General features: G+C 39.0%; 1 protein-coding gene across 3 annotated transcripts in view; it reads right to left on the reverse strand.

Moving 5' to 3' along the window:
• Nucleotides 1-22,252, reverse strand: part of LOC102233868 (cell adhesion molecule 1-like) — a 277,256-nt gene that overhangs the window by 61,448 nt on the left and 193,556 nt on the right. For 2 of the 3 annotated variants that reach the window (XM_023351441.1, XM_023351439.1), the window contains exons 2-3: nt 14,991-15,011; nt 2,505-2,651 (exon numbers count right to left, since the gene is read on the reverse strand). In XM_023351441.1, coding sequence (XP_023207209.1) covers nt 2,505-2,651; nt 14,991-15,011 — 168 coding nt within the window. The remainder of the gene's footprint in view (nt 1-2,504; nt 2,652-14,990; nt 15,012-22,252) is intronic. The other variant, XM_023351440.1, reaches the window with a different exon arrangement.

Below are 22,252 nucleotides of genomic sequence, written 5' to 3' on the forward strand. Positions count from 1 at the left end.
GCTTGATCAAAGTATATGTGTAAAGAAACAAACTGTTCAAAGTGCTGTTTTTCTCCAGGAGAACAATTCAAAGTTGAAGGAAAAGGAAACAACAATTTGTACAATGGTGACAATGCGGAAGTATTTTTGGTGCAAAGATATTTGCACCTTTTAACTGTGAAGTCGAACTCAGAGAGCAGAAGCCAACAGGAGTTTTGTAATTGTAAATTTTGTAAACTTTCACAAATACAAAGCAGCAGTTATAGCTTCAAATTCTTAAGTACAAGAGCACAAACTGTATTCTTTGAGTTGCACTTTTAAAAAAATCCCACACTGACAGTTTTGCCCCTAAATGATTCCAAATAAATGGTGCAAAAACAAATCCACATACCTGTGTCAGAAAAAAAAACCTTGTGAATAATTGTTCATCACTCAGACACAAAACTATTTTTACACCTTCACAGATTCTTCAGTGCGGATCACAGACTCCATTCTACAAGTCACAAAGTATGAAAGGCTAGTAAAAACATTTTTTTGTAATAACATTTTTCCTCAAACTAAGTCCGGTACATTTGGAGCCAAGCCAATTCAAACACCTGTATTAACATTTTTTTAAAATATTTTTCTTCTTAACACCGATACAAGTCAGTGAATGTAACCATACAAAAACTGATATTGCAAATCACAAATTTTGTTTGGAGAGCTACTGTGCTTTTTCTTCTGTCTCACTGAAAGTGAAGCAAAACGATTTGTTTCTTGGGGGCAGTACGTATGCCCGTACAGCAGGGGGCGATGCCAACCTCAGTATAACAGCATTATTTCTGGCTTGGAAATAATTTCCATTCTGATGATTCCTATTTTTTTAAGGGTATTATGTCGTACAGAAACATTATAATCCATTTTATCTATGGTTTTGGCTTCAAGTGTTTTTTTATTTTGGTTTCATTTATTGTTTTTGGTTGTCGTGTTTTATTTTGGATATAAAATGGAACTGTCTTCCAGTTCCGATGTTGTGGTATTTACAAAATTAAAGTTTATAGGTCATTGAGAGGGAAAACTTGCATTATCATGGCATTATCAATATGTTACTTGAAAATTGCCTCAAAACAACAATATTATCAATTATTGCAATAATTATTGGGACAATTTATCGTCCAGCAAAATTCATTGTCGTTTTATGTTTAATTTTACAGAACGGGAAGGCCTCTTGGAACCACAAAAATAGGATGAAACAAAGTAGAATTTGGCTTCAGACTGAAGCTAAAGGATATTTCTATTCTATTCTATATATTTTTGATTAAAATGAGATTAATTGTGATCAATTAACTACAGACCCTGCAGTCAACTCATTATTATTATGATTATTCGAGTCCCACTATTGTTAAAACGGTAAATGCCCCCCTGTACTTCTATTATGCTTTATCTAGGATTAAACTCTCACAAATAAAACATGGACTGTTTATGAGAAGAAAAGTGAGACTTTCGGCTGCTTCCATTCACAGCCGTTTTCAGCTCTTGGCGGCTCGCTAGTAAGAAGTACCCTGGTGGCATGAATGTGTACTAGAGTCACAATGCTGGTCAGAACTGGAGCAGAAAGCACTAATTTGTCACTGCGGTGAAATACAGGCAAAGTACCGATCATTTTTGAATCCCCGGAGGAGACGCTAGTCTGTCAGATCTCCAAACTGCTGATCTGTCCTGACTTTCTCCTCCTCACTGAATAAATTACCATGTAAATCTTTACCTCATGCACTCACACTGGAGTTGGAGATTTAACCACGACCGTTGTCGTCTCGCGTGGCCCTCGTGTTATACATTTATGCTCGGATTTTGTGTTTGTTATGTAACGTCACCACTCTGGCAGATTTAGCTTCATGCTAGGGTGCATCTTTTTTACATATGTCTCGCCGTCATGGAAATAAAAGCACTGCAAAGCACAAGACCGAACACAGTTGAAAAGCAAAAGATGTAAAGCAAAATAAAATAAAAAATAAAAATTAAGATACGTGCCCTTTAATCCTGCTTTAGTAAACTCTGATGCAGAAGAGGAGTGCAGAACAGTGAGACAATGAGTAATGTTTGTTATGGTCCAAAAGCAGCTGCCTGCATACTTTGTCTCATTTTTTTCCCCCTTCTCACTCCCAAAAGTTAGCTCTAAAAGTTAACACTAAGAAGGAACAGAGATTCCTCACAGCTGTCAGAAAAACTAAGAAAACAAGAAACTATTTGAGAAAAAAAATACATAAAATAACTCCCCCACTCCGCTCCACCTAAAGTTCTGAAAGAAATATTCCTGGTTTGAGGCAGAAATCAAACCTGTGTAGGCAGCCGGAATTGGAGAAAATTGGATTTCCACTTACTCCATCCCTTTTGTTGTGGCAAACAATATTTCTCTCAGTTACAGTAAAAGGGGGCATGACTGTGCATTTTAAGAAACTCTGGGAATCGCAAATGTAGCTTTGCGTTTCAGGCCGATGGGAAGGTAAGATGGGGGGGGGGGGGGGGGGGGGGGGAGCGGCACTCACGTCTCAGATCTCTGAAGTAGATGGTCTGTCGGTTTGGGTTCAGCAGCTGGATGACGGAGTCGTCGTTGTTCTTCACTCGGCAGCTAATGGTGGCCGTCTCTCCCTCGATCACCGACACGTTGTCAGTCGCCAGGTTCTGGCTGTCAACTAGAAAAAACACAAACACACAAGAAGAAAACTCTTAAAGTGGCAGTATTATGTGTTAATGCCATTTCATAGCAGGTTTTATAACCTTCATTTGTTATAGAAATGCTAAATATATCAAATACAGCTTCAAAGAAATATTACTTCGTTAATTAACACCGTAAAATTAGGCCTCAGTCTCTTTAAAAACTCCAGCTCCTCCTGAAACTTCACCTTCAGGGAGTCATCACAACTTGGCTCCTCTATTAACCCTTTAACTACGTTTTTACCAGCGTGTCACTGAGAAGTAGCTCATACAATGAAGTCAGCTGAGGCACAGTCCCACCAGGTGATTGCTAATTGCTGCTGGCTGGTCTGAAGGAGCTGGTTGGTGGGAGTTGCTTGGAAACGGCAGCTCAGAGATGAATGGTTGCCCCGCGAGATTACCGGATTTCTCAAACATGCATGAAAGAATCAAAGGAAAACTCCAGGTATGTTTTTTGATGAAGGAATAACATCATAACATAATGTAAAGTAAAAAACAACAACAACTTGATTTTACACAACACTGCCGCCGCTTTAACAAAACTTTTCCCACTGGATGTCTAAAGTCTATTAAATACTTAGATGTTGTTCTATTTTCTCCTTTTGCTCCATGCCAACAGACGGAGCAAAGAGGCTGTGTAGATTGTCAGTTTGCAGCCATGTCTAATCCTTTTAATATAAGAGCCATGTGCAGTGTTTGTCACTATTGATCTCCCCCCACAGCTCAGAGTAGGCCCTGCGAACGAATGCCAGATGGGCTGAAAGCTCTGCTGCCCACAAAGATGCCGGGAGAGGAGAAGGATATGAAGGGAAAAGAAAAGAAGAAAAAAAAAGGGACAATGAACAAGTGTAAGGAAAGTGGAAACCCGGCAGATACGGGCAGAGCGGTTGGAGGTGAGAAAGATGGAGGAGAGTCAAATCGAGAACGGTGAGAGGAGGAGTCGGATGGCGTTTCTGGCTAAGCTTTTTTTTTTTTTATCGGTGCTCTCCATCTGAGGCCGGTGTGTGCTCAGCGGTTCTGTTCCCCGTCTGCAGAAAATACAAGCATCTGAGTCACTGTCTGTACGCCGGCCATTGTTGACCCCCTCCCCTCTCCCCCCTCCCCCTCCCTGACAAGACTTTGGACCTTGTCATCATAACTTACACCGTACTAAGCCCCAACACACACACACACACGCACACCCCCACACGCCGACACACACACACACAAAAATGCCTGGCTTTGTTTTTCCACCCTGTCTTCAGAAAGAAAGAAAGAAGGAGGAAGTCAAAAGTCACCTTGTGCTATATTTATTTGGCAGGAGCCAGAAAAAAAAAACAAAAAACATAAAGGAAACACGTTTAATGCCTCAGATTCACACCAGCGGAGAAGCAACCCTCCTAGTCTCATTTCTCCCCCCCGATCCTAAAAAAAAAGAGAAACATCAAAAGCACATTTGCATGCCTGAGTTGTCAGACACCTCTATTGCATTCTGACATTTACAAAGTGGAGAGGGGGTGAGGGGGGGGGGGAAGAAATGCCTGCGTTTTCCGATAGCGATAATGGGAATAGACAGCCAAACTAACATGATTCAAAATGAACTCTGCAAACGCGGCGAGCAATAAGAAATTAACCTCCTGTGGAGAAAAGCTCCTCAGACCTGTCTGATGCAATGAACTACCCATTTTATTCCAGTCCTCTGCCAGCCCTCAGGTTCAGGACAAAAGAAGGGTAATAGGTACAAAAACCCCCCCAAACAAACAAAAAGAAGAAACAATTATGAGCCAGAGGACACAATGTGGGCAATTAAAAGTTTATTGTCGCCTCATAATGGGCTTTAATTCGTTTCTGCTAAATACTTGTTTTATACATCGGGTTTCCTTTAATCAATTCATTTCGAACTGCGTCGTTTAAAAAGAAGTCCAGGCTTGATTTTCGGATAAGGTCAGAGATCTACAACGACAAATGGAAAATCATTTAAATTTGCTTTCAATTTACGAGCAAAACATAAATGTCACCTTCTGGCAAAAGTTATTTCTTTGTGAACCCCGGGATGCGCTGATTCGCTCAGTAAAGCTTAAGTAGGACTAATTTGATAAGAAGTTTCACCTTAAGCCTGATCATCTTAATTACTTGTCAGGCATCTTCAAAGAAAATAAAAAAAAAACAAGCAACAAAAAACATAAATAGAGAAAATAAAGATATAATGCAAAGAGGCTCTGTTGGAGGATAAACCAACACAGTGCTGTCACCCACCTGTTGCTGTGTTACCTGCTAGTCAGCTAGGTAAAAAAAAAAAATAAACTCACAATTTTTACATATAAGGAAATAAGCTTTTCGTTTAAATTGCTACCTTTGGATTAATTTTATCTGTTTTAAATATCTGAAATTTGGGCAAACTTTTGACGTGAACGTTTTCCTGTCTTATCCTCCATTTTCTCTTGATCTGATATCACTTTCTCCTTTCACTCCACTCCGATATTTTTTGTTATTTTTAAGCAGTTGTGGGGGTAAAACCTAAAACTGCTGCTGCGCAAGTTACTCAACATGCCGTTGCTAGGTAACCGAAGAGGGAGTGACACAGATTCTTCTTAGCTGGCTGAGAGAGGCTGAGCAGCCGCAGCCTTTCCTATGCCTACATCACCCAGAATGCTGTGTGGTTCAGTGAAATGATTGAACATTTTATCAGACGTATTGATCACATGTCTATCACAATATACTTATTAATTTCTTGACACATTTTTAAAAATTTGCTCCTAGAATGTTGGCATCCTATTTAAAAACTACATACAATTTACAAAAGAACAATTAGACAATTTACAAAATAAGAAAAATTGGTCATTGTTGTGTTTCCTCTGCAGCTGCACCCTAGTGAAAAAAATGCTTTAGTATATTTCAAACATACTTACATTTGTGCAAGTACATTTTAAGTATACTAAGTATTAAGTTTACTATCTATAAATATATACGAAGTATACTAAAAGCATGCTTGTACCAATTTTGACATTATAACTTTAAACATACAGTACAGTATAATGAACTTAAAAAAATAATGAACTTAAAAAATGAACTTAAAATTGTACTCAGTTCAGACCAAAAGTTTGGACACACTTTCTCATTGAATTCAATATAATTATATCAAAATACACTTTTAAGAAATATATTAAATAAAAGAATACATTAAGTTCACAAAATATGTATTTGCTCAAGTGTAAATATACACTTTCTCAAGTGTATATTTAAAATATATTTTAAATACCTTTAAAATAAATGTTTTAAAGGTATTTAAAAGATATATTTGAGCATATATTTTAAAATATATGCTCAAAATAGAATTTTTAAAAATTCACTTAAAATTCACTTAACGCTTATTTTAAATTATTAATGTCGGTGTGTCTTAAATTACCGTACATCTCAGTGTATGCTTTAGGCTAATAAAGTATGCCATTTTAGGTGCCTTAATAATCTTTTACTATTTTTGTTAAAATGTCAAAGAATAAAAAAATAACTGCCCTTATAGTGGAACTTGATGTAAAGTTGTTTAACATAGTAAATAATGTGTTTATGCCTCAAAACATCAAACATTGAGAGTTTAGTGACAGCGATGCTACAACAAGAACAATACTTACACTAAATGTAGCAGGTTTCTTCAGTTTTACATCTCTCCGAATATGATCTGTTGTTTTCAGTGTTTAACTAAAACACGGAAGCTGTCTTTACCCAATCCATTTTCAGATGTATGATGTAAAATCCATTATTGAACGGCATTAGCTCCAGTTCACACTCCAGACCAGATGGTTTTTCAGTTTTTTTTATTTTAATTTAATTTTATTATTTTTTTTAAAGCGCCATAAAAACAAGAAAAGCCAAGAAGCCAGAGAAGATAACAGACGCTGTTCAAATTCGCCATTTTTACTCGCATAATATTGAATTAGAAGTAGAGAATGCCTTGATAATAGTTAGCAGTTTTGGTAAATTCAAGCTGGTGACGTCCTAGTCCGCGTTGGACAGTAACACAACAGGACAAGAACCGATGGAAATTAAATGTGGGTCACGAAAGGAGCTCGAGGGGACGAAGGCTGCTAAGGTGTTGCTAGCTGGTGGTAAGCTTGCTTCCAAATGTTAATTATCTTCGTTTAATTATAAAGAGTGCAGTAAAGATATAAACAAACTTACGTTGGTTTCAGAAATGATTATTTTATCGATTTTATTGTGACTGTTATGATTATTACTATAACAATCATTCAGCTTCATATTATAACTGCATGGAGGCTGTTTGTTGTGACTTGATATCGTTTTCTTCATAAACTTAACCTGGTTTTAATTAAGCTCAGTTTGACAAAGAGACTTTGATATTGTGAGGCTGTTGTTAGAACTCGTTCATCATCGTTTTTATCTTTGACATATTTTTGCAGTCTAAGCAAATGAAGATGAAAGAGGAAGCCAGGGATCAGGATTTAGAAAACCTAAAGACCTTCCTGTCTCAGAAGAGGCTCTGGCTCCACCGGATCACCAACCAGTTCTGAGGATGAAGCTCCACATCGTCTTCACGGTGGAAGGCTTTTTTTTTTTTTTTTTTAACTGAGCCGCTGGCCACATTTTTAACAGCAAAAACTGGTGTGTTATCAACACTAAGTGCTTAATAAGCATGGCTTGATTTAAAGCCCCCTCATCAGCCTGCAAGGATCAACGTGTTCAGATCATGGATGGAAAGCTTTTAAGGTAGTTTGTCTCTCTTAAGTCCACGCTTCAAACAACTTCGTAGTTGATGCCAACATGAACTGATTCTATGATATTGCTGACTATTTTTTTTCTACTTCTAACATAAACAGGCAAATAAGACACCCAGAAATGTTTTTTCGCTCCAGGCATCCGGTCCCAATCATCATCAGTTCTGATGATGTCACATACATAGCGAGTCCACAACGTCTTAAAATTGTAAGTCTTACTTTTTTCTTCACTGTTTTTCTCTACTCTTTAAAATACAAGCGCTTTCTCTGTTTAATTGCTCTATTATTGTTTTTTGTAGGTTTCTGTAAAGTGCAGTGAGCGGGAACGTTCTGTCGTAGATCCTCACTGTTCTTAGGAAGGAGAAATGTCAGTTTGTCTGGAGTAATAGTGTGATACTGAATTAAAACAACACTTTGTCCTTGGTGAAATATTTTTCACATTTCCTCTAAAGTTCACCTATTGTTTTATTGTGCTAACTTTCAGAAGCATGTTGTCTGTAAACTTTGAATGTATTGACAATTTGCACAATTCTGTCATAGTATATTGGCAATGTACTCTTGAGAAATGTGGGTAAGACTTTATTTGACGGGGTGTGCATAAGACTGACATGATACTGTCATAAACATGACATAACACCTAATAGGAACATACTAGCAGGTGTCATGAAGTTTCATTCGGTAAATAATGACACTTTTAATGAGAAGTTGCTTTAAAAGTTGGATGACATGTGTTATGTTTATGACAGTGTTATGTCAGTCTTATGCACACCCCATCAAATAAAGTGTTACAAAAATGGTAACATATTGAAAGAACAATGTAATTTGTTTCACTTGGAAAGTGTGTAGTAATTGATCCTTCTGTGTTCTGGTAGCCTGATGCGTTTGCGGTACTGTAGTGTGTATGAAGCATGTATTGTACAAAGTGGCAAAGCAGAATAATAAAAGACATTAAGTAACTAAAAAAGTGAACTTCATTAGCAATTATAATAAACCAAAAGTGTAATTGTAGCATACTGTGATCACACTACTAATATATAAAATACGTAATGCCAATATACTTAAAATACATTCTAAGTATATTTTAAATGTAATTCAATCACAAAAATAGTACACTCAGAATATACTAATCAAGCACGTTTTTATTACATAAAAAGCAATATACTAAAAGTATACTAAGTGTAACTTAAGTTGTCCAAAAAAGTACGTTGAAGTACATTTTAAATTCTGCTTTAATACAATTTAAATATGATTAAAATACACTAAGCACAAAATTAGTTGTTCCAAAATGCCACAGTTTAAGTTTACTAATCCTAAGTGAACTTGAAGTATACTCATCATAAGTCTGACTTAAAGTATGCTCAAGTATGTTAAAATTTAACATACTTGGTATATACATTTTTCACCAGGGCAGTTCCTGTTCTAGTGAGAAGTTCACGTGCATTTTCCAATAATATATCTGACTCTGTGAACAGAGTCTCTTGTTTCGTTTTGCTCTTCAGTTTTTCGATTCCACACATTTTTGTAACCATCGACAAGCTTCTGGCATAAGTCTGGTTTGATAATTGTTCTTTTTTTTAAAAAAGAAAAAATTATTTTAGAAAAGTTGGTCAAATTGATTTAACCTGGTTGGCTTCTTGTTGCAGATAAATACATTTGAGTACAGGACCGATAAAAAAAAAGGTAGAAGTTAGTTCAGCTTTTTTCTATCTCAAGATCAACTTTGATCTGGGATCATTTGCTCAACATGAACACCCAACTGTCTCATTTGGCCCAAAATGCTTATTATTTTTTGGGGGGAAACGTAGGCACTAGCAAGAGTAACTTTCAAACTGGAAGGAGAACCAGGAGGACCAGTATCCATGTTCAAAGTTATACTGGTGCTCAGTTCTGATAAGAGATGCAGTCAAATCAAGCCAGAGTTGCACCAGAATTTTTTTAATAGGTACAAAAAGTGTGTGGTTTCTCTACCATGTCTTAAATATTAGATACATATTAGTGGGGGTGTGTAGGCATGAATACGTCTGAGCCTGCATTCATGATGTTGAACAAGCTTGAATCCAAGAAAATTATATTTTTATAAATTACTCCAAGTTGTCTCTTGTGTTGTTATTCTGGCTCAAATAAGTCATCAAAAGCCCAAAATCAATATAACATTCATACTGATGATAAACGTCTACCCTGACTTGTACATATTGCATCCAAAATGCTAATAAATATGAAAAAAAAAAAACATGATTAAGAATCATATTTACAATTGAGTCTGTATGTTAACAGCACCAGCACACGTGTAAATCTTTGCAGTACTTCTGAAACACTTTTTTAATTTTTTTTTGGGGAAAAGCATGCGGCAATTTCAACTTCGAAATCCCCGCGTCTCGTAATAAATACCGCCGAAGATGAGCCGGAAAGCAATATAAGGAAAAAAAAAAAGTGGTTTTGATATCTATTTTATTTCATCGCACTGAGAGCAATACATTTGGCAGTCAAAACAGCAACAGAGCAGCCTCAAAGCAAGGTTACTCTGCTCCCAATCTGCTGTACTGAGAGACAGAGAACCGGGAGGAAAAAAAAAAGATAAATTCTCCATAAGGTTTTAGCAGCCCCCAAGCAAGGTTGGTACCCCTCCAACATCCCATCCTCGGCTCATCTCCAATTCAAAACACACATAAATAACGTCGCCGTGATTAGCAATCCCATCAAAGTGAAAACAGGCCACTTTGTGGAACATGGAGGGTTTTCGCAATTGAAGTAAACATTTTCAATTGCCTCGGCATCCTGGTCATGATTGGGTGCAAATGAGGAGAGGCAGTCATTAATTCTCCGTGGTGGGTGGGGGATGATGGCGGTGGAAGGAGGGAGGGGGGCAGTGGGCAGAGATATAGCACAGATGACTGGCTGATAAATTCACACTCATTCCAGCAGCTGTCTGGGAGAGTAAAGTGCCTGTATCTCTACACATGGCTGCCCTCCTGTTCCCGCATCACAACATACTGAATGAAACAGTCTGAGGAAAATACAGACCTTCAAAAAGTCTGTGCACTCTCCGAGGGGATGTACAATCTGGCGAAAGGAGTCTGGCACGGAGGCGCGGCTCATCAGCCGTACTCAGAATGCAAAACGGCACCAGAACTCCAACACACACACACCCAAACACACACACACTCCATCCAACACACCCCCACACACGCACGCCCACAGAAAAAGTTGACGAAATCTGGAAATTTTCAGCGGATTGGCTCCTCCATCAGAAATTCAGAGACCGGCACCTTTTGAGTCGCGTTGGCTCGCTCTTTGAACTCGTCTCTCTTGTTTTCACATCAAACGACATGAAAGGGGGGCAGCAAAATGCGGGACAGCCAGCGCCCTCTTCATACACCCTCCTACCCCCTCCAGCTCCCTGATTTCTCTCCCGTGAGTCGGCGCTCTCTGCGGCAGCAGTCGTGCTCCCTCAAGAAAAAACCAGACGGGCGTTAACAACATAAAGTTTCACATTCCCCCTTCCTCTTCCCGTGATTCCGCCTCTTCTCAGCCATCCATTCCCGAGCCTCGTGATGAAACGACGTCTTAACGTGTTCACATATAAGGAGGGCGTAATGGTGATTTGACCAAAAACACTCTTAGAGGAACTCAACGTTTGTAGCAACACAACTACAAAAGAGGAATGTTAAGTTTTTTTTTTTTTTTTAAAGTGCTGCAAAAATGAAAACTTCATTATCCAACTTTCATTATCATATAATTACTGTGTGCCACTTCAAATCATGGCTTGAAACTTGTGTCACAATTTAATCAAGCAAAAATAAACAAAATATTAGAAAATCACTTTGATTTTGACTTAATTTCCAGATGAAACTTTCTTTTTTGGATTTCCAAATTTCATACTATATTTAACCAAGCTTGCTCCTGTGTAATAATTAAAAGTGTACTTCTTCTTTAAATTCCTCACAAATCTGACAAAACTTCTTGCTTAGTGTTTTTTTTTTTTGTATGAAAGTAACACATTTTTGTTCTAATTGCAGACTAAAGTCAATAAATAAAATAAAATTAAATGCCATTAATTTTACAAAACACATCTTCCACCTATACTGTATGTATTAATGTTGTCGGAGCACAGAAAAAGGCACCAATTAGTTACTTTGCCTTTTTATAACAGTTACAGTACTGTGGTCAATGTTTTTGCCCCAGCGCCCCACAGAGTTGTTCTGATTTTGCTTTTTTGTCACACTTCAAAGTTTTAGGCCATCAAACAACTCATAGGGTAGGAGATAACCTGAGAAAATACAAAAAAAAAAAAAAAAAAAAAAAAATTTATTGCATGTATTAGGGGAAACAAGCTATCCAAAACAACATGTAAAAAAGTAAAGCAATCATAAATGAACTGTGATCAACTCAATTTTTTTTTTTTTTTTTTTGGAACTATAATTTCAATTTCAATAGCCACACCGAGGCAGGATTACTACCAGACTGGTGAAAAACAAGAAAAAACTTGTCTCTCAAACAGGAAGTACGTTTGCCATCAGGTCTCGATCTGAAGAACAGGTGAGACGCCACAGACATCCATCAGTCCGGAGAGGCCAACGAAGCCATCGGTATGCTGGGAGTCTGGTGAACCACTGCGGACCCAATATTCACAGAGGAAACGCGGAAATGTGTTGAACCTCTTCCACCAAAACTATCTTCTTCAGAATTCCTCGACTAAAGTCGGCGATCAAGACAAGATACTGGTCAAAAATGGCGTCCATTTGGAGATCTTGAGGGTTAAACACAGCCAGAATGACGAGACAGGTTTGTCTCATTAAATCTTGCCTAGATCTCACTCTTTAGGAAAAAAAACCCCATCATATCGATCAATAGTCAGATGAGGTGGTAGCGATGTAATGTCCTGTTGCTATGTTGCTGCTTTAAGACCTGGATGATTGGCCAGAGACGGAGAGTCCTGCTCTCTGTCAGAAAATCCTGCAGGAGAACAATCTCTGTTTAGTTATCCGTTTATGACCTTAAACTCAAACTCACTTGGGTTACGGAGCAGGACAATGATCGCCAGAACCACTGACTAATAATTGAATTAACTGAAAGGTGTACAAATACCATTGCCAGTTGCTGCAACTGCTTAGTAGTTGTTGTTGCCGCACAGCTGACCTAGTCAGTTTGTAGGTTTACAGGGCAACTCTGTGTGTATCTACACAATAAGCTTAATAAATTACATTAGCATTGAAAAACTTTCATTTATATCAACTCTCGTTAATATCCGTCATTGATATTAAAACTAGTTTGATGACAAAAAAAAAAAGAAAACCAGAAGAAATCTGTTGGGGGCACGAACATTTTTTTTTCTTTACAACACCATAGCTGTATATTAAAACCCAAATGTCAGTAGCTGTTACAAAACTGGGCCTGGCTGCCAGATTTATGGATTATTCTCACACTACAGAACAAAAGCACCAATATGGTTCTAGCCATTGATTTTACCTACTGAAACTGGAAGCATAGGTCGGACTGCTGACATTTGCCCACTGCCTTCAATGAGCCAGTGGGAGGTTTTGTTCACGAAGAGTGTAAGTTCACATTTATGTTGTCAACCACAATCATTTCCCCCTCCTATTACCAAGGGTGTTGAATAGAGACCCTGACTACTGAAACGTCAGTCAGGATTTATCTACAACAACTAATTTAAACAATGACTTCACATTTAACCGCGCACGGGTGCATCAAAATCTTAAGTTTCCACATGCTTTTTATTCATGTCTCAGACATAAAACATCACAGAAAACTCTTTCTCATCGTCTTTAGAACTAGAGTTGCAGGAAGATATAATGACACTGAATGTCTGTCAAACATTTACACCTGTCTGTGGTCAGAAAGACTTTGCCAAAACACTTTTTCTTCTCAAGTAAGCCTGTTTTTATACTTAAAAAAATGCTTAAACACTTTAATACTTCAATATTTGTTGACCACGGTCTGCATCTCTTCACTTCTGCCTAAGCTCTCTGTGTATAATGTGGTAAACAGAAATACTGTGAAAAACATACATGCTTCAAAATTACTTTTGTCTTAATTGCCCTCTGTAATAATATTGTTTATCTGCCTGCTGTTTCTATGATATGAAGATATGGATCAATAAGTTAATAATACTGTAGGATCATCTGTCTATGCAGGCTGCCACAAATGTCATTAAAGTTTTCAGTGGTACAAACTCCTCATGCCACAATATGCAAAAGCTCAGTTTGCTCTGATGAAGAATCATTCACTTCAAATTACTTGTTATGGTTCCAAAGCGTGAGGCAGTTTGACTTTTTTTTTTTTACCATTTTTTTTAATTCAACTTGTAATTTCTGCCATAATTTGGGAAAGTTTGGACAAAACATTCAACTTTAATTCCCCAATTATTGATATGTGGAAAAAAATAGTAATAAAAAAAAACTTTATGTATTATATTTCCTGTCCACTGGAAATACTACACCTGTTATACAATCTACTTAATAGGGGTACATTTTAAATATTAAAACATCCAACTCTGAATGTCTATGTTTAGGTGTACTATGAATTCATTTATAGATGTATTTTCAGATCAACATATTTCCATGTACATATTATATTATATCTACATTGAAGTTACTTATAATATTACACATGTCTTTATTTTTATTTTAAATAAATTTTATAGCGCTCATGTTAATATTTGTATTTGCTAATATTTAACACTCTGGATGGAGTAGTTTGTCAACAAATAAGCAAATGGAGTTTATTCTTATGCCCTTAAATGTTTTATCTTACATCCGCGTGAAGAGATCCGAACATAAATAAAAAAAGAAACAATTGGGGACCGACAGCATCTTTGATCATAATTCATGGAATTCAATTGATATGGATGTTTGACAGTACTGTAAATAACCAGATAAAAATCTGAGTTTGGACGTGTTGCCTCGTTTTCAACGCCGGCTGCTGCTGCTATACTTTCGAGTGCAGCGCTCTTGTTCCAATTAGAAAAAAGAAACCCCAGGATGAAGTTCAGCCGAGGAGTTTAGGGCAAACATAATTCGATAAGAAGCAGTGGCTTCTGGAAAGCGAATGTCTCCAAAATCTAATCGGGAACCAGAGAGGCCATCAGCATTACTTACCCTTGGAAGCGGAGTCATTTAGGTTCACTTTCCATTTAGCAGCTACATGCAATTACGTAATGAATTACAGCCGTTCCTCTGTTTCTTCTCAAACAAACCGCAGGCGGTGGAAAACATTCCCGATGCTATGAGGGGTAACGATCGGCTAAGAATGCAAACAAGAGCGGACAAACACATTGTGGAGACGGTAAAGAACTGGGTTAGAGGAGTGTTACTGCTAGAATGTTGAGTAGGGAAAAAAAAACTAACAACAACAAGAACTAAGAAACGTGTGAGAGGAACTCAAACTAATTAATTACACTATGTGGCCAAAGGTTGATTTTAAAGGAAGACAACAAACGCATGGCTTTCTAAACCGCCTCGAAAATAAACACACAACACAAGCAGGCGTGTAAATATGGACAGATGAACAGACTGGGACAGACAGCCAATCAACAGACGCGCAGGAGCGAGCGCTTCCAAATGAACAGCAGGTAGAAGGAAGAAGTAGTACCTGTCACGGTTTCAGCAGCTCCTGTGTTGTTGCAGCGCAGGCGAGGATGAGAGGAAAAGAGAGAGAGAGGGAGAAAAAAAAGAGAAAGGTTGTAAGTAGAAAGCCTGCAAGCAAAGAGCCATATTTAATTCCTTTTTTCTTTTTTTTTTTTCATAATTGCAGAAAAAGCATGTTAAAATCGATAAAAATTCAAGTCCTGTTATTGTGCAATTTTTCACCAATTAGGAAACACACAAAAAGAGTTCAGAGCGAGCCGGAGACCGTGTTTGATCTCAATATAATGAGCCACTTTCCCCGCTTTCTTCCAGAAATACAAACGCAATGAACCTAAGGACTGATTTATTTATTTTTTTGTTGTTGTTTTTTTCCCCCCTCCCACCCCGCCACCCTGCCTCCAAGCATGTCCCTGTTTGAGATTCCCAGCCACCCCTACTGTGGAGCAGCCACAGCCTGTAGACTCTCCCCTGGGGACCCGGCAGCGTATCCTGGAGAGAAGGGCACCCATTCGGAACGGTGCCCACCCAAACTGGCATCTCGCAGGGCATGGAAGACTGCCGTGTTCCCGAGTCCCTGCAGCACAGCTCAGGGCTCTGCACCCTCGGGAGCAGCTCCATCATTCATCGCCTGCCATTCATGAAGAACCCACCCCTGTGAACCACCCACACACGTCCAAATCCTTATATTTCACACACGATGCTTTATTACGTTGACACTTCACACAAGATGTTAGCGGTTCTTGACTTAAGACTGTGAGCAATGGGAAGCCGAGCTTAATGCGCGGTAGTATGTTGAAGCGGCTGCTCGTCTCACTTGTCACTGCAGGTATAATAAGGGTGTAAGGTATGACACGTGTCCTTGTTATGTCCTTTTGTGGGTTTTTTCGGTGCGTCAACAAAGTCCCTCTGGACGGAGGAAAGTGACAAATCCCACACAATGGAAAAGAAATCCAAAACATTGCCCCCATGTCTGCTGCAATACTTCAGCGGATGAAGTATTGCCTTTCGTCAAGGTTTAAGTTTGGGTAAAAACTTTACTCCTATTACGTGATACAATGCAGTGCAAAAGTATTCGCAGCCCTTTTGTTTCTTTGTGTATTGTGTCCCTTAAAAACCTCAAATGTCCGTGTATTTTATTGCAATTCCACGTGGTGTAATTTAAAATCTTCACCCTTCCTTCATTACCCACTTTCCTGACAATTCACTATCAAATGGAAGCCACAAGAGCCAATAAAACCTTAAAAAAAAACACGTGCTTTTAACTTTCCCACAACTGTATCTGTGACCTGTCTGCCTCGGTCTTATTTGGTCTCTATGAAACCAAATAGGCCTTCACTGAAGCGTAGCGTTGATTCTGATATTTGCTTAAACATAAGTGGACCATTGGTGTAGTAAGTCCTACTGGCCATTTGGTGTAATAGATTCCACTGTATTCTATTTAGAGAAATCAGTTTGAAGCCTGTAAACAGATAGGAACTAAAGATTTTTTATTTGTGAACAAAAGTTCACACCTAGCAATCCTTTTCCTTCGTCTTCACACTTTCCTGCACTACCTTGTGCTGATCTATCACATTAAGTCATTGGGGCTTGCGGTTAAAGCATTGCAACTCAACATAATGAGGCCTATGGGTGATCTAGGAAAAAGACACAGAGAGGTTGACAGTCCAGCCCGAGCCTGTCCCGGTCTCACCAGGCCTCGGGACAGCCCATAATGAGGCTTTTGAGCCGCTTTAATTGCCAGGTAATTATAATGTTGTAGCAACATTATGTAAATGACTCATTATCATCTTGTACGTGTAGTCTCTCTGCCCTCTTTTTATGTTGCTCTGTCAGAAGTGTAACCCAGAAAAATTTATCACCCAGATACTGGGACACCTCATTGTTTAATCTTGTCAACGGAGACCTATGTCTAAATACAGGAGCTTGAGATGGAGTGGGGGACACAGTCTCTAACCCCTCGGTATGATCCACTTCCTGCCAGTGGCCTCTGAAGGGGGCTATTAATAGCGCTGGTAATGGTCGCGGTCGTGTTGGCCGCCTTCCCCCTTCGCTCCTCGGTACCTGCAGCACATTAGGTAGAAGTTATGAGGTGCCAGCTCGCCTGTGATTAGATGTCATGGCTGTCGCTCTGCTTAGCCAATACTGATAGACAGATTTCCAGAGGAACGCGTGTGTGACGGCATTCGAGCGAGCGAGCAGAGCCCGCTGCACCAATCCGTCAATCACGCCGGATGAAAGCAGGCGCGGCCAGCCCTCCTCCAAATGATGACCGTCCTTGTCTCCTCACCTCTTCTCCCTTCTACCCAAACGTCGCCCCTGTGCTCATCACCCGCCCCACTCTGCACAATGAGCTTGCAAGCGCCGGCAAAGCAGCACTCCAACTGCAGTGGTGTCGCATTTACCTGCTGGAGCCTGGCTCGTTGCGGGCGTTTTGAAAAGGCCGGATTCTTGGCATTCGAGGGTCTCCGTTAAACCTGTAGCCATGCCAATGGATCCATAACAATGTGCAGTATTTTTGAGCTGCTGAGGCATGCTAAGATCTCAGGAGAGATGTCGGTGCGGCAAGAGTGGCACATTGCCTCTCTCTCTCTTTCTTTCTCTGTCTCTCTCTCTACCTTCATGACTGCTGCTCAGTAAAAGCAGTGGGGTAACACTAATGAGGCAACATTTCTTCACAGTGCTGGAGTGATGCCTTTGAATTAAAGTTCCCTCTTTCAGGTAGAACATTCCCTCGCTTATTTATGCTCACGAACTGCGGCGTGTTGCATGTCATCCTGGCGCGCGATTGCGCCGCACAAGAGGACGGATGTCGGATTGCCGGAGCTCCGTGTTGCTTCCCCTGTTGAGAACACCCACATCGGTTACCTTCAAAACTGTGTTTGCGCACGTGGTTGGAGGAACGCGGTCCTGCTGCGGGTATCCCACTGTGTTTTCATTTAATTAGAAGGGATCAGAGGTGGGCTTTAAACTTTCGTTTTTTCCCTCTTCAATCGGATCGAGACGTGAGCTCCCGCAGTGTGGACCTAATAAACACGGGCGACTTCAGAGGTCAGCTTGGCTTCACAAAGGAAACTGATCAAACCATAGCAGAACTACCCAAAAAAAAAAAAAGAAGAAGGAAAATAGTTTCCAGCACCTCAAGTAACTCCTTTTCAGTGCTAATCACTTTAAAGTTTACATGAAAATTTACACTTTCTTTTTAAATTTACAGTGCAAACACCCCTCCCTTGAACACGTCGATTAGAAGCAGCAAGAAGTAGAAGTCGTTGAGTTTGGACTAACCCTAACCAAAAAATGAATAAAATGATACTATAATATCTGATGTAAGTAGGAGGAAAAACCAGTCATTTAGTAGACCATAGCTTTAACAAGGATAAACATATTTCCTTGTAAAAACAAAAGAAGAGTGTTTGTCTTAACGCGGCCAATTGAAACAACACTGAATAAAAATCTGTTCATGTTGATTTTGCTGCGATTGTAAAGATCAGAGGATGTCTCTCTAGGCGAGCTCTGTATAAACGACATCAAGTGATTTCAAAACAAAACTAACTCAACTTTACATTAGCAACTTATTAATTCTGCACTTTTAAACACGTTCAAAACGAAACAATTTCTTCAGACTAAAGCCTGCTGCTGCATTCATTCAAGACGTTTGACGTTCTCTTTTTACATTCCACCTCAATCTGTGTCGTTTATGTTTCTTGGAACATTTGTATTGTTTGGAACTGGTGACAAAGGCTGTAACTTTAGATTTAATGCGTGAGCTCCATGTCAAATTTGGACAATTTGATCGCAGCGATTAACAGACGTTAGCTAACCAACGTTGGTTAGCATTGGTCACTGTCTGGTTCTTCAAAATAAACCACCTTCCTGTTTGCTCCATTTAAAAATTCAACCAAACGCCTCTTAAACTATTTTACGACCAGGTTGGAAAAAAAACTTTACAAAAAACTATATATTTCATTTATGCAAAGAGTGATCCTTGGAGCTACGATCACTCTTGTTTATGTACTTTAAGGAATACTGTATGTGTGAAATTAAATTCTTTAAAAAGAAAGAACTGGTAAGACAGTGTAGGAGTTTTAATAAAGCAGACAGATTCGTTTTTATTTTTGAATTAATATTAATTTTAGTCATAAGGGACTTTAACTAGTCTCAGAAAAAAACATCAGTAAATACAACTTTAGACGAATAAAAACCGATGGCAAATTAAACCATGCCATTTTTCTTTCCAAGAGAAGAAGAGGGGGAATACCGAGGGATTTATTTTTACTGCTTCCCTTAAGAATTAAGAAAAAGCAGCCAGCTAATCAAATCCACTTGATTAACTGAACATCACCTCTGTAAAAACAGGAGCTCTGGTAATTTCCTGGCCTGGAGTTTTAAGGTGTGTGTGTGTGTGTGTGTGTGTGTCTTCGCCCCAACGTTACGAAGGAAGAACATCAGGAACCATCTTTGAAAAGAAGTTGTTGCTGCCAGTCATTCTGGAGATGGTGAAAAATTGAGTTTGAAATATCCTCCATATGTACATTAATTTAAGCAGTTCTTTCTCTTTAGTTTATCTACATGTGCTTCTCGCTGCGTTTATTGATCAAAGCATGACCTCACAGGAAAAATGAAAAAACAAACCATCCTCACATCTGAAGCGCATGCAGCGAGGATAATTTATCCTCTGCACAACTCTCTTTAAGTCCTTATCAGTGTTATTCAGAGTTAATCATAAATATTGTGCCTCCAGGAAGATTTAGCAAAGCTTCATATGTACATGTTTCGGCAGAATTGCATACCGTGACAGCATATGTTTGCCTTCTCGACTATTGAGTGGGTGCTAGCTTCCTGAACTTAAGTGTTTTCAGTCTGGCTTTTTGCTGATTTACGGCTGCTCTGATTTATTTTGTAAACCATAGAGTGTTCTTATTTGCAAGCAATCAAATCGGATTTGTTTAGATGTCATGAAGTTTTCAGGATGATCAGGCGTGTCAATGATTTGGACATCAATAGCAGGCAGATGCACACAAGCAAGAGTTTCTCTGCACGTGTCTGTAGACTATTTCTTTTTGCATAATTTCAAAAACATTTACTCTTCATGGTGACACACTAGGACACTAACAGGCTTTCGTCTTTCCTGTCATATAAAAACCGGAATTCTACCACTGTGCTCTGTACAATATACACTTTAGGGTATTTTAGCCATTCCGAGACCTTTAAAGCTTTAATGGTCATCGTCAATCAAAAGATAAAAGTAGAGTTCCTGGATTTTAAGTGGAGCTCAGAGTGAGGTCACATGCAGAGCACCCAGCGGCCTTTATGCCAAAGATTGAACGATGACTTGGTCAACAGCTGCAGCATGACTTTGTAAAAGTTAAAGCAAATATTTCGAAATGTGAGGAACCATATAACATGGTTCCACCTGGAGGTGGGAGCGAAGCATCTGACCTTACCAGCCACCGTAAACGCGAAGACCATCAAACTAGCAGCATTGGCTTAATCCAAATCTGGTTTGTTTGCCTAGAAAGTCTGATTCATTCAGGGAGGCCTGTTCACAGTTCAGTATTTGCAGATTAAGGTATCTATTTATTTTTAAATTATTTGTAAAAATCAGCCTAATCATGAATTTTTTCCATAGAGCACAACCAAAAATATTGCCTACATGCAATGCTTTTTGACATGCTACTGACTGGAGTTTTCAAAGTGGACAGTCTAGATCAGGGGTGTCAAACTCAATTTCACCAAGGGCCACTTCAGCATATTGGCCACCCTCAAAGGGCCACATTGACGGTATAAATCAGGAATGCCCAAGTGCAGTCCTCCAGACTGCAACTTTTAGATGCGTCCCTGCTAAAACGTACCCCAGACAAAAAGTTGACTTCCCTCATTAGCAGCAACTCAGTTCTGTAGAGGCCTATGAATGAGTCAATGATCCAGGTGTGTTAGAGAAAGAACGCATCTAAAGTTGCAGAGTGATAGGTCTGGAAAACTAGACTTGGGCAACCCTAGCATAAATGTATGAAAATACAATGTTAAAAATAAATTAAACAACACCTCATATTGTTAAATGACTGATTTTATGTATTCAAGTTTTAAATATTACATTTGCATGGATGCAAAATTACTGCTCAGTTTAAAAATATGCTCAGTATTTTTAAACTGCTCAGCTAAACTTCGCTCTTTAGCTCGTTAGCTTGTCGATGTTTCAGTTTTATTCCCTGGGGAAATCAATCTTTGTCTGCGTTAAAGATAAGCAGACAAAGAATAAAAACAAGTTTTGATATTAACTCTCAACTTCATTCACAAAACTTTTTCGTTATTTATTACACAACGAACATGTATTTCACATAAGAACAAAACAATGAGGTGATGTTGCCTGTCCTTGTGCACAAAGCTGATCCTCTTCACCCTGTCACCAACTCACACACATCCTCATTGTGTTGTGTTGTGTAAATAAACACAAAACAAGCAAAATCAATAAACTATATTTATATTCCAGTAAACTGAGTTTTGGTTTTACATTCATTCTATTTAAATTTAGTTTGTTCGTGCTCACCAATGTTTTCCCCTGGTCAGTTCGTCCATGTCTGGTTTTAGTTCTATTCTGTGGAAATCCGCAAGTGTAGGTTTTCGTCTGTAATGCGCGATCTGGTCTTGGTCTTGTTTAAATTCATTATTGAAAACATCTGTTCGCACAGATAGGTGCTTCCAAACATGGACAAAACACAAGCTGCATGGAGTCGAAGCTGTGGCATCAAATCAGGGGGCAGTAGACGGTAAAAGTCCTCGATTGAAACATCACGGAACTTCGCTCTTTAGCTTGTTAGCTTGTCGATGTTTCAGTTTTATTCGCTGGGAAAATTAATAATCAGCTTGAGGTGACTCTGCTGCACTCTAGTGGCGAGAAGCCGTAATGTTGGCTGGTAAGAATCTGAAGGCATTATGGGAGATGTAGTTTGTAGTCAATTCGTGCTCAAAACCTATTTTAAGTCAATCAATAGGGCTGTAAAACGGTGGTGGGGGGGAGAGGGCCACATAAAATGACGTAGCGGGCCACATGTGGCCCGCGGGCCTTGAGTTTGACACGTGGTCTAGACGCACCATCCATTTTTCTTGGCATTGATCGCCTGAACTCACAAGAACAGAGTTGTGGAAGTTATGGAGTTATGGACTTGGATGTTCAGTTCTGCAGTAGTGCCAGAATGGTTTCCACTTTGTATATTATTTCATGCAGCTGGTGTTAGATTTGATAAAATAGGGAGGTATATGTCATTTTTG

Source organism: Xiphophorus maculatus, chromosome 18 (assembly GCF_002775205.1).
Source record: "Xiphophorus maculatus strain JP 163 A chromosome 18, X_maculatus-5.0-male, whole genome shotgun sequence".
Classification (NCBI taxonomy): Eukaryota; Metazoa; Chordata; class Actinopteri; order Cyprinodontiformes; family Poeciliidae; genus Xiphophorus; species Xiphophorus maculatus.